The 13,850-nt window shown below is 34.0% G+C and overlaps 1 protein-coding gene across 6 annotated transcripts in view; it reads right to left on the reverse strand.

Annotated features, from left to right (window-relative positions):
- The window catches only part of LOC145258261 (sulfate transporter-like), a 292,022-nt gene that overhangs the window by 20,471 nt on the left and 257,701 nt on the right, over positions 1–13,850 (reverse strand). For all 6 annotated transcript variants that reach the window (XM_080116274.1, XM_080116266.1, XM_080116289.1 and 3 more), the window contains 3 exons: positions 9,690–9,848; positions 7,293–7,347; positions 2,404–2,519 (listed from right to left, as the gene is read on the reverse strand). In XM_080116274.1, coding sequence (XP_079972400.1) covers positions 2,404–2,519; positions 7,293–7,347; positions 9,690–9,848 — 330 coding nt within the window. The remainder of the gene's footprint in view (positions 1–2,403; positions 2,520–7,292; positions 7,348–9,689; positions 9,849–13,850) is intronic.

Raw genomic sequence — 13,850 nt, forward strand, 5'->3', positions numbered from 1 at the left:
GCCTTTAACTTGGTAGCCATCTATATATATATATATATATATATATATATATATATATATATGTGTGTGTGTGTGTGTGTGTGTGTGTGTGTGTGTGTGTGTGTGTGTGTGTGTGTTTGCGTGTGTGTGTGTGCGTGTTTTGGGAAAAATATTTCACTCTTTGCGTATACCAATTCTTTTTTGTTTAGAAGCTCTGTACATGTTAAATATAACATTATAGCATATATAAGTGAATAACAATTTCACTATATTCCAAGTTCCACGGTATTATTTATGTTAAAAATAATTTTTTCAACATATCAAACTTTAGTACTTTTTTACAAATCTGTTTCGTTTACGTGGAGTAATCAATATATTTATGTTAACATTGAATTTTTCCATACGTATACTCATCAGAAAAGAAAAAGTTTCTTAGAAAGAAACATGACCAGGTAATAACTAGGAGGTGCAGTTAATAAAATTTACCAATTTTTCTAAAGCTTTGTCGCATCAATCCATTCGAAAAGGGCGTCGATTTTTTATTATGTTTCTAACAAGTAATAATCTTATAAGCTTACACATTCAGATGTATTGCCTTGACCTTGTGCTATTCCACTGTGGACTATGCTTGTCCTGTTTAGGAGAGATCAACGCATGTCAAAAGATAAGTTTATCATTAAACAATCCTCGCCTTTTGATCGCTGGCTATCTAAAGCCTACCTACCTGAACAACCTACGCCTCGTCACTGGCATTGCGCGGTCAGATGTGACACGAGCAGTTGCCAACTGAGTAGATATCGCCGATGAACGCCATCTCCTTCATAGATTGAACCAGCAGTCCAACGACTGAAGTCAAAGAGAAGCTTTCTTGACCATTTCAAACTCCTAACAACATTTCAGAAATAGACAAAATTACAGCTGTGGATCATGTGGCTAGAGAATGCGCACCTCCTACTGACATGGTAATCTCCCCCCCCCTTTTTTAAAGATGAACCCTCGCTCTAGTGGAAAACACTTAATCTCCCGAGAACAGGAACGGGCGATAAAAAGTTACTATGACCAGATGGGATTCCAAAATTGACCCAACCATTTGCGATACATGACATGCGATACATGACTGAGTTGTATCCTCTCTTACCCAACCCGACCGGTTCATTTTGAAAATACTTGCAGAATTAAACAATAATGAAAAGTGACTGAGTAAAAAAGTGGGAAACTGTTGTATGATCACATACTTCAAAGATACAAGAGGAAGAAGAAGAAGAAGAAGAAGAAGAAGAAGAAGAAGAAGTAGTAGTAGTAGTAGTAGTAGTAGTAGTTTTCATGTATCAGTTCGAATTCAACTTAAGAAAATGGAGGCCATTTTACTTATTCTTTTTACTGATAGATCAGTGCTTATCAAGGCACGGAGCCACACAAGGATAAGGGTTAAAGTACTAGTTGGACGATGAAAACATCTTCATAGGTTTGAAAGCAATCCTTGGAATATGGAGAATTTGGGTAGCCAAGACGACGGTTCAACAAATATTTGTTAGGATTGGACTTTAAGACGATCATGTTGTAGCCAGTTGAGAAGCAGCCCTGTTGCATTTTATTTCACATAAGGGTAGTTCTATTTGGTTTTATGTGTGCACTCAGACAGTAAAGTTCGTTGCTGAAGTTTTAACTAGACGAGTTGTTCCTGTGAATATTTTGCAAGAGGGAACGAGAGATTAGAGTTCAGTTGAACACTCCTTTCAAGAAAATAATGATTACAGTAGAGAAATTCTAGCAACGTCCTTTTTTTTTGTGAAACGCATTCCAGGTGAAAACATTACGTATTTAGATGTCATAGTATATAGTTTAAATTCTAAAAGTTTGCTTTTCTTTTTACTTTGGAAAAGCTGGACGACCAATTTAGTATGACAAATTAACTTATCTCCCTTGATTTAAATTAAGGGTCCGCCATTTTTAAACCAAGTGTAATCGTGGATGATATTTTGTCAAAAATACATCTATCACGTTTACTGGATCATCTTTCGTATTTGACGGGGGGGGGGATTTATACTACTTTCACTATGACACATAAATACGTAAAAATATTTTCACCTGAAATGCGTTGGTTTAAAATATTACCAATGTAAACAAGTACTAAATATTATTTGCTAACTTACTGCTAACACGTCCTCCCTCTCCAACAAAACCCCGGCTAATTAACCCAGGTAACGTTTTGAGGGTTTACACTGGTATCGAAATGCATTCGGTAGCGATCTATCTGTACCAAACGTTAAAATCGGCCTTTCTTTTATAAAAGGGTATTTTATAGGTTTATTCTTTACAGTCGATATACACGTTGCGTATCTGTGAAAAGAAAGATTAACAGTTAAAATAAAAAGCAACGAAAGAAAGAAAAAACAATCAAACAAAAGCAAGATGTGAACTTACCTCACTGGCATAAGCAGGATAGGTAATTGCTTGTACTGCATCCTCAATGCTCAGATAGAGAGTGCCTCCAAACTTTTCAATGAAACCAGAGGCTTCCAACACAGCATAAACCGGATCTGTTAAATATAATCGTAGACATAGAATGAGCAATCAGTTATTAATTGATATTAATTGTATTATTCGGACTTCCGTTTTGTGGTATTTTCGCAACGTTTAAGACGATGTAACCTCCGACCTTCTTCTAGTGTGTCTTTTCGATGCCTATACAGAATTTTGAAAAATCTAAAAAATTCCGAAACATTATAATAGTTTGTTAAAAAAGAGAAAAAGAGATAGAATTGTAAAAAATATCAACCATCAAAAACACAACTGGTGCAAAAATAATGTCGCTTTTTATCGTGAAAAAAAACGACATTATTTTAATGTCGCTTTTTATCGTGAAAAAAAAAGCGACATTATTTTAATGTCGCTTTTTATGGTGAAAAAAAAAACATTATTTTTGCACCAACCTAATATTATTGCTTATTGGTTCTATCTATTTTTAGCCTTTTTCCCATATTAATATACACTAGCGGGACCTGTGGAAATTCCACAGCAGCATCTTTCATGTGTAATATATTGCTGGTAGGCGTTCTGTAGACATTCAGCGTGAATGGAGACTCTGCTATATTATTGTAGCTTTTTTGTTTAAACTGTAAAAGTATTTATCTAAGTAATCTGGTTAATGTAGTGTCAGAATATATCTGGTTATTACGATTAATCTCCAATATCCTTACAGAAATCTGTGACATGTTTCTATTGTATGACTAGCAGAAACTCCACGATATTATTATACCATCTTTAGACAGAACAGATACTCCCCTTGGATCCTAGCCAGAAGACCAAGAAGGTATATTTTAGTCTCACATACGGCCCAAAACCGACATTATTTTTGTTTATTTACATTGCGTCTTCGGTGATCGGGAGATTCTATTTATTAAAAAGGGAGGATAGGCGATACCATACTATGAACATTAGTATATAAATACGCTAACTTAATGTTCGTGGTATGTTATCACCTTGTATTCTCCTTTTTAATAAATAGGATCATCTGATCGAATAGTTTATAAACTGAAAACCGTGACGTACCTACGTACGTTAAAGGTACTACGGTTTAATATATATAGATATCAAATTCTGTTTAATATTTTATCCAATAATTCTCCAAATGTATCTGCTCAGATTTTTTTTTCAGCAGAATTAAATTACACTCACGTCTTACACGTGTTTCATTGAATGACATAAACCAAACAAGTCACCAGAGACTTTAAATCGGTGGTTCCCAACCTATTTTTGGCCATACCCTACCTAGGCATTTCTAAAATCCTGATGCCTCCCCTTTGTGATATTTAATTTTTGTTATTAAAAATCCCTCTGTTATTCAGTGAAGTAAGCTTAAAAGGTCATTAGCTTGTATCTAAATAAGGTTCCAAAGAACATGGCATCAATGAAAGAGAAAAATTTTAAAACGAAATAACTCATTCTCAAATTGCCCTATAGTCTTTGGTATAGTAAGCCCAAGGGTGCACGTCCTGCCCCTGCACCACCAAAATATTGCCATGCCCCACCGGTGGGGCATGCGCCCCACGTTGGGAATGACTGCTTTAAATAAATAAATTAAATGCCTGCAAACTCTCGGTAGAAAGTAAAATGCTATTTCAAATTCAGCCATTGCCAACCGTCGAAAATATCTTAAAACTCAAGCGCCACAGAAAATGCTTTTTTAAATTTAATCGTTAGACAAACGAATATGAAAAAAAGAATTGCTTTTCTAAACTTACACTTTACAAACCAAGGAAATGCTAGGTAAAACTTCAGCGTTGTAAACAAGGAAAATGATATTTCAAACCTGAGTTTTACAGATCAAATAAAATTATATTTATAACCTCACTGTTACAAATCACGTATAATAATTTTTCAAACCTCAATAAAGGACAAAGAAAAATGATGTTTTTATATCTCAGTTTTACTGACTAAGGAAAATGAATTTCCAGATCTCAACGTTACAGACAAAGGAAAATATTTCAAACTTCAGTTTTATAAGACAGGGAAAATATATATTTAAAACTTCAGCGTTACAAACTGACAAAAATGAGATTTCAAACCTTAGCGTTACAGACAAAGGAAAATTATAATTCAAATTTCTGCGTTACAGACCAAGTAAGATGATATTTCATACCTCAACAGTACAAACCAAGGAAAATATTTTAAACCTCAATGTTATAGACAAAAGAATATAATATTTCACATCTCAGCGCTATAGACCATGGAAAATAATATTTCAAACCTCGGCGTTACAGAGAAAGGGAAATGATATTTCAAATCTCAACATTATAGATTTACAATACGTACCGACAGACATAGCCTATTTTAAAAATGCTTGTGCGCATCTAAAGTAAGATATGTTCAATCAATCTGCGCATTTAGTGGTGAAAATACTATTACAAACTGAAGTGTGACAGATCGACACTATAACCAACTGAAAGAGGTTTTCACAGAGATGCGAGGACGGGTCGAATAATGACTAACTTAATGTAAAAATAGACTTGACTACAACTTGGATGTCTTCAAGCAAAAAGCACATATCAGTAAAGATATTCATCTCACAAAGAATAACTTTCTATCAAGGTCATCTTTCCGTTCATACTTTCTTAGCGATGATAATGTTAGGTTAAGAAGTTGTTATGGGCTGGGTTGTAATGTCATAAAAGTGGAGAGTCTTGAATGGAAAATTGTAGAATACTTACAGTTTTCTTTTTCGTTGTTAACGATTCATAAGTAAAAATAGACGATATTGAAAAATATGCGTACTAATAACGATGTACGCCGTACGCTGGGCTCAAGTGTTTAGTAATTCCAGGAATACCTTTTCATGAAAATCGCTCCAGACAAGATGTTAAGCCACTTGATGTAATGAGGTAATAAAAACGAAAGATGATTATCGCAAAACAGAAGATGTCTATTGACCTTATTATCGAATAAGCCAAGAGTATGGATAGGAAAAAAACAATCAGTAGGAAGATTGTCACAAGCCTGCAAAAAGAAGCTCCTGAAATAAGAAGCTGTATTACAATGAGGTACCAAACTAACGAATTGATGGAGATCACTAAATCAACCAGTTAAACGATTTGGAACAAAGGAAATGGGGAATACATTAGATAATTCTAAAGAAGACATGCCATAACATTTATTGTACAAATAGGTGAGACTAGTAAACATCATGTATGTGACAAAGAGGCTGCAGAAAAGATGGAGCCAATCAAATTACTTAATAATGTTAAGTTATCAATAACCTTCAAATGGAATAAAGATTCACCAGCTCAAATATAACAACAGTACTCCACGCAGAGTTTGATAGTAGATGCAATTCTCTATCTATATAAAAGCCAAGCACGTCCAAGGATGGAGTACTGCTGCCATATCACAGGAGCTGCTATATATAGCCTATCCTGCCTTGACAGAGTACAAAATAGACTTCGTAGCCTAGTAGGAAATACCCTTTTCTCTTCCCTACAACCTCTCTCCCACAGAAGGGACGTTGCGAGCCTGTCGTTGTTTTATCGTTATTTCCATGGCAAGTGCTCGTCTGAGCTCCAATCTCTGGTCCCCCTCGCCAATCTTTCACGAAAAACACCCGTCTAGCTGAAACCACTGTCAGTAATTTTCCCCACTCTTTAACTGTGCTTTAATCAAAACGTACATTCCATGAACAAAGCTTCTTTCTTAGAAGTGCACGCTTGTGGAACTCTGTTCCGTTTGTGTGTTTCTCACTTGACTACAACTTGGATGTCTTCAAGTCCAGCATAAACAAGTTTCTGATGAACCGCCCCATTAAGTAAGACACTTAATCAGATCTCCATTACTAGCGATTACTACGATAGTGTCCCATTGATTACTGTACACGCAATAACCCTTATCCCGGAGTGGCCTCTGGGCCTTGATAAGTGGTGACTTCCTTGTAAAAAGATTTGCAGAGATAGTAAAATAGTCTCAGATGTGATAAAGTGTTTAGAGCGATAGAGAGAACTGATTTTACAAGAAGCAGAAAGAGCAATGTATCTAATATACGAACTCCACAAAAGATTTGACGAGAAAGAAAGACTAAAAAGTTTTAGAGTCGAGTTTTCATCGGTAACAAAGCCATTCATGAGAATCACAGGAAGAAAAGAAACACGCCCACGATTAAAAGACACAAATTGAGTCTTAACAGAATCAAACGAAACAAACCATTTCTTATACCGATCCCTAATTTAATACAGGTTAACTTTTAGATTTTATATAAATTTTCATATAATATTACGCAATTAAAAAAATAATAGTTCTCGTATTGACGAATAGAAAGTTACATTTTTTAAAAGATGCCGTTCGTATAAAAAATAATTCCAACTTGGCTAAGACAGTTTTTTTTGGGGGGGGATGAGTTAAATTAAGTTATATTTTAGTTTTCTTAAAATACTGCAACGATTCACCAAATGAACTGACCAAGTAAAATCAAATATTGATTTTTTTTTTTTTTTGGAGAAAGTTATTCAATGGCAAAAATCGAAAAAGAGATTGAATCTACTTTATATATTAGACGCTACAAGTCAATGATTACTTGCACATTTTCTTGATCAAACGTAACTTTGAATTTTCTAATTACATTTAATCTATATTTTAAAATGAATGCCTACTGAATATTTATTGAATTCAGCAATGCAATAGTATAGGAAAAAAGGAAAATTTTTACATGCTATTTTTTGATGGAGAGAAACTGATAGATTATTTGACCATCTATGATAAAAAAAGAATGTGATTTAAAAAAAGTTTAAACAATTCTAGACATGAGAAAAACTAAATCAGCGACTCACCTTTGATATCAGCATAAAGAATTTTTATGCCAATTTTGGAATAGTCTGTTGATAACTGCAAAACAAAAAGAAGTGTTTGTCTTGTTTTAATAATAAATACACGTTTATTTCTTTATGTTTACGGTTAGTGTCATCGTTTCTCCCACATACGCCCTTCTTCATCACAGACGCGTACAAAAATAGCATTTTGACATGGGGAAGTGGAGGAGGAGGAGGAGGAGGAGGAGGAGAAGGAAGAGTAAGGGAACATTTTGACATTAATCTGTTGTACATTATTTGAACTTGCAATCCTATGTAATTATAATTAAGATAATATAATAATATATGCCTCATCCGGGTAAAAATATATAATATCCAGTGAATCTATCTATCTATCTATCTATCTATCTATCTATCTATCTATTATATAAAAGGAATGCTGTGTGTATGTGAGGTTGTTACCTATGGACTCTGAAACGACTGCATCGATTTTTGTGAAATTTGACATAAATGTACTTTATGTATCTGGCAATGTCTTCAATAAATATCGATTATAAAAAAAATCCGACGAAAGAAAGAACAGGCGATTCTGACCAAAGTTAATGCCTTATACAACCTAACATTACAAGTGCATTTGAGAAGTTTTATTATCACACAACCAGAAAGGTTCGGTATAAAATCAACAGGAGATTCTTTGATATGACAGAGGCGTGTCCGAAATGAATGTTTCTGTTTAGAGCACAATTGAACTATGATACTTGATTTTTGCATTTTAAACTTTTGATTCAAACCATCTATAATATAAATCTCACCTGTCTGTTTAAATGTATGTATGTATGTATGTTTGTTTGTTTGTATGTTTGTCTAAAACGACGGATTTTCACGAGATAGATATCGTTTTGAAAGTCGACCCTTCGACGACAAATATCGAAAAATTGGCCAAAAACATTAATTCCTTCACCTTCAACTCGGCAGTTTTCTACAAGGAGATTCGATGTTTTGCGTCGCCATTTTTGCAAGTCAACGTATCGGTTGGAATGACTTTATTAATTTCAACATTCCGAACTTCCGGTCGCGTCATGGAGTAGGGGTAACACGCCAGGTTTCCTTCACTTTCTTTTCCGCCTTCGCGTCACGAGTTCGAGCTTGCCTACTTACTACCACATTTTTTTTTTGCTCAACACATTCCTCCAAACACCCGGGCAACGCCGGGCACCCAAGCTAGTTATGTATAAAGATAATTTAATAAAATCAACAGTAGGTTCTCTACAGTGCAATGTAGCCTACAATGCATTCTGGACTAAGTCACTGCGTGGAGGCATATGAAGCTTCTTTTTTTTTGCACCGCAATGGGTCACTACCTAGAGCAGGCAATCAATCGATTTGATTGAAAAACGGTTGCTTTCACTGATTTCGATGACAATAAAAATATGGGAGTGTGAAACATTCGTTGATCATCATTCAATCTCGAGCAACGTCTTGTATCCCGGCTAGTGAAATATAAGCTGTCTTTCATTCTTTATAAACAGTTTTCTTATAAATACATTGTTAAAAATTATGATGTCTTCATTATGGTATACATAAAACGCACACACACGAGTTGGACAGCAACATTATTGTTCATATTATATTAAAATTCTGTAGAGTACAGGCGGAGAAACATGGAACAGGAAGGGAATTCTGAAGGAAAGCAATCCGATGAAACAAGCTGCCAAATTAAAATATCTTCCGGCATCTAGGCATCTCTTCAATGAAAGGGCGGTGTTTTGCTACTAGTTATATGAATCGGGAGTATTTTCGTTCCGAGAGTACAAGCGTAGCAGTTCATTCAAGCACATTCCCTGTAAAACTAGCACAGAGATGCAATACTGTGGTGATGCAACAGGTTAGAAATTCTATTTTGTATTTTGTCATAGAGGATTAGGCTAATGGTTGACGCGCTAACCCAAATGACAATAATACACCATGCACAGGTTATAATAAACTTCTGAAAGGGATGAACCTATGCTCCCAGCTGAGGCTAAAAATAATGACTTGTCTTTAAATAATCAAATACGAGGTTGGGTCAGACTAATGTCGGAGCAGACAAAAATTATTTTGAAAAATGATTGACCTTCAAAAAGAGTACACACATAAAAGTTGCAGTATACACAACATAAATGGACCTATTTTCCCTCCAAAACTAGACAGAACGGATATTGAAATTCTAGTTCTCTTGGTTTCGCCTTATTTTGGGCACATTCCAATGAAGATAGACTTTAAGGAGTCAATGAACAAGATATTAGATTAAGTTCCGGTTATTATTTCCTCCGACACAGCGATATATCTATTGGCTTGAAATTGTTGATGTTTTGTGTATAATTACTATGCATTCCTCCCCCCCCCCAAAAAAAAAAACAAAACAAAACAAATACCTACCTGCTCAAATACTTTTATTCCAACTGTGTCGATGAAATTCATGGCACTGCAATCAATAATTATACAACTGATCGAAAGGTCAAGTTTCATTTCATTTTGGTCTGCATTTGGAACTGTAGTTTGACCGTCAGCTTCTACAACTTTGCTGAATTCAGCTTTCTAGAAAATAATATTGAAAGTAATATTGAAAATTATTTTGGTGATAATATTAAAAATAATATTGGCGATAGTATTTAAAATGACAATAGAATTAATATTGAAGATATTGAAAATAATATTGAAAATAACGTTGAAAATAATACTAATAATACCGTTAAATAATAATATTGAGCATAACATTCAAACTAACATTGAATATAATATTGAACATAACAGTGAAACCAATACTGAAAATAATGTTGAAAATAGTGTTAAAATAACATAGAAAACAATATTGAAAATAATATTGAAAATAACATTGAAAACAATATTGCAAATAACATTGGAAACAGTACTGAAAATAATATTAAAAAACATATTGAACGTATCATTGAAAACAATACTGATAATATTGATGATGTCAAGGTAATTTACCCTTGCTGGTTACTGTAGTATAAAGCCTTCCTGAATTTATGAATAAAGTCGTTATAACCAAATCAGGAGAAGCCAAAAAGGAGAATCGAAATGAGGAATCAACTCCAGTCAATCCAATACCTATGTATTTTCTGTCATTACTCTTTAATTCTTAATTAACTTGCACTCGCGTTATTTTTTTCGTTCTGTCCTTTAAGGCCGCCATCTTTAATCTCAACCTCAACCGTAAAGGGCCGCAAAAAATAAAAGCAACAGAAGAAATTGTATTCACAAAAAGTAGAGAATTAATGGACTGACAGAGGCTGCTTTTTTATTTCGTTTCTCTTCTCATTTCTACTGGTTGGTCATAGATGTCTTTCTGCTCTATTCTCAGAGAGCATACAGTAACAAAAAAAAAATACAGCAGAGCACGATAACATAAAATAACATTGAAAACAAAACGAAAACCCAAGAACTTATGCTGCTGATTTATTTATTTTATATTATTTTTATTGTTATTTTCCGTCAAAATGTTACATTACTAGTGAAACCGTCTGTCTAAAATGACAAGAAAACAATTATGCTATTGACCAAAGTTAATACATTATGCAGCCTAACATCACAAGTATAGTTGAGAAGTTTTATTACCACGCAATCAGAAAGGCTCGGTATAAAATCAACAGTAGGTTTTTTAATAAGCTGACAGAAGTATTGATATGAAACCACAGAATTACGTTAGTAATTTAATTTTCTACATATAAATTATCATTTCTGATGATCTAAAGAAAAAAATATCAAATGTTGACTTTTTTGTTATTAAGTAAAGTATTTATTTCCAAATTCATTTCAGGCGACGGGGTAAGTCTGTCTGACTTTCTATATGCGTTATTGCTCTCTCCTTAAAATATTTTAGTGTCTTATATCAAATGACTTCATGCCCTGTCCGGAGTGATGTTTTTAAAAAGAAACATAACTCAGATCGACCCCGGTTGAGTTACAAGTTGATGTTAATTGTTAAAAATGAATATAGGTGTGTACGCGTCTTGTACATGTCAGGGTTAGGGTTAGGGTCAGGATTAGGGTTATTTTGTTATAATATAGAAACACGAGGCGAGTACATTTTGGAACAACATCATTTATAGTCTTTCCCCGCAACCGCGTTTCTCTCTCTCTCTCTCTCTCTCTCTCTCTCTCTCTCTCTCTCTCTCTCTCTCAACAAGCGATTATAGGCACATAATTAGGATCGGTTCATGTACGAAAGAGCGAAAATAAGATCGATTGAAGTATTCAATGTGATTTGAGTGCAGCGTAATAAAATGTATGGCCATAGGATGACCTCTACTCGACTTTGCAAACAAGTTAATAATTATAAATTTATAAAAAAAAATGCAATTAATTGTTAACAGTAAAACCCAAAACAAGCAGCGTCTTGTCTAATGTTATCCTGTTTTCACCTCTGTTATATAGAAAGAAAGAGTGTGGGTAGGAAGGAGAAGGGGAGAAAGAAAGAGAGAGTGTGAGTATGAGAGAGAAGGAGAGAAAGAAAGAGAGAGTGTGGGTGGGAGAGAAGGAGAAGTAACAGAAAAAAGTGTGTGTTTTATATAATGAATTAGGGTGCCGTTATATTACGGTGTATGTTGAGCAAAAAAAACGTGGGGGGGGTAGTAGGAAGGCAGTCTCGAACCCGTATCGAGAAGGAGGAAAAGAACGGAGAAAACGTGACGTCTTTGCTGTTACGACCACCGCCAAACCGGAAGTGATATAGGTTTAAATTAAGGCTAGACAATCGAAAAGAGGGGATGGCTTCGAAAATATCGACGAAAAAAGCGACCCCTCCCTGTAGAAAAGTGCCCAGTTGAAGGTGAAAAATTAATGTTTTTAGCCAATTTTTCGGTATTTGTCGTCAGAAGGGTCGTATCTTCAAAACGATACTGATTTTGTGAAAATCCGTCACCTCAGTCGAAAGTTTTAGGCAGACATGCAAACATACATACATTTATATATTTGTAGCTCAAATTTTCGACCCAAACCAATGTAAAAGCTTGCCCTATCTCTGAATACCTTTTATGTAAAATTTCAAATGTTTAGACCAGAAATTGTCTTTAGTAATTTGGTAGAGACCGCAGAGGTAAAATATTTTTAAACTTTGGCCCCTATTATGATCCCTTAACATTTATTGTTTTGGACTCAAATCAAGTTATTAAGTTAGATCCATGTCCAAGGAACCTATATCTAAAATTTCAAGTGTTTAGACCCAAAATTGTCGGAGGAGTTTGGTAGAGTTCTCAAAGGTCAAATCGTTGAACTGTGACCCCTTAACAACCAAATTTCTGGCCGAAAACCGATTACAAAGATTTTCCCAAATCTCAGTATACTTTATATCAAATTTCGAGTCTGTAGACTGAAAGTTGACGGAGTTATGTGTGTGTGTGTGCGTGTATGTGAGTTCCTTCCTCATAGGTTCTGAAACGGCTGCACCTATCTTTAGCAAATTTCACACGAAAATAAGTATCTAAAATCGAAAAATTCCGATCTTAAAAGCAGTTTTTCTCTTTTATAGATAAAAGAATAATTTTACAGAAGGATATTTTATGTTACACCGGCAAGGGAGGTAATAAAATTTCAGCAAATCATTTCTTCTTTAAAAAAAAGCAAACAGATTTATTATAATCTGGAGATAAACCTTAATGGTAGAGTATCCGACTACGGATAGATTGATCTCCTGTTCAAGCCCGGGTGTACCTCACCATTTTATGTTAAAATTCTGTGTAGCTTAATTGCCATACATATTTTCATAACTTACTATATATATATATATATATATATATATATATATATATATATATATAGTAAGTTATGAAAATATAACTATATATATATATATATATATATATATATATATATATATATATATATAGTAAGTTATGAAAATATATATATAAAAAATCAACTAATAAATAAATAAATAATACGTCCAAATAAAAATAGGCGACTTTCTAAGAAAAACACGAGGCGGAGACGTTAACCTTAATATCGTTTAACAAATCAACAACAAAAACTACGTTAACAGATAAACGATAAAAAGTAAGCAGTAAATTGTCTATGGCATGATAGCGTAATGGGTTAGGGCGCTGGACTGAAATACATAAGATCCAGGATTCGAATTCTAACAACAGTCAAGCTACGCTGAAGAGAGGTAGGACTCCGAAACACGCGTGTCCATAGATTACTGTGTTTAAAAATAATAAATTAAAATAAATATATATATATATATATATATATATATATATATATATATATATATATATATATATATACAGAGAGAGAGAGAGATATAGATAGAGAGAGAGGGGGGAGAAAGAGAGGAGGGAGAAAGAAAGAAAAACAGAGAGAGATTATCTGACAAAAACAAGACTCCATAAAGAGTAAAATTGGTATTCATCATAAAAATAAAAATACAGCTGTTTTCTATAGACAAAGTAAACAGCAAGAACAAAATCTTCATATTTTTTTTCTTAAAATGCAAGGACCCACTAGTGTTGAGATACACAGTAAGAAGGCCACGGGTCATCAAAGGTTGAGAAACGCTGAACTAATAAGTCATCAAAT

The sequence above is a fragment of the Euprymna scolopes genome, chromosome 3, assembly GCF_053919585.1.
Source record: "Euprymna scolopes isolate OS-2025 chromosome 3, ASM5391958v1, whole genome shotgun sequence".
In the NCBI taxonomy this organism is placed as follows: Eukaryota; Metazoa; Mollusca; class Cephalopoda; order Sepiida; family Sepiolidae; genus Euprymna; species Euprymna scolopes.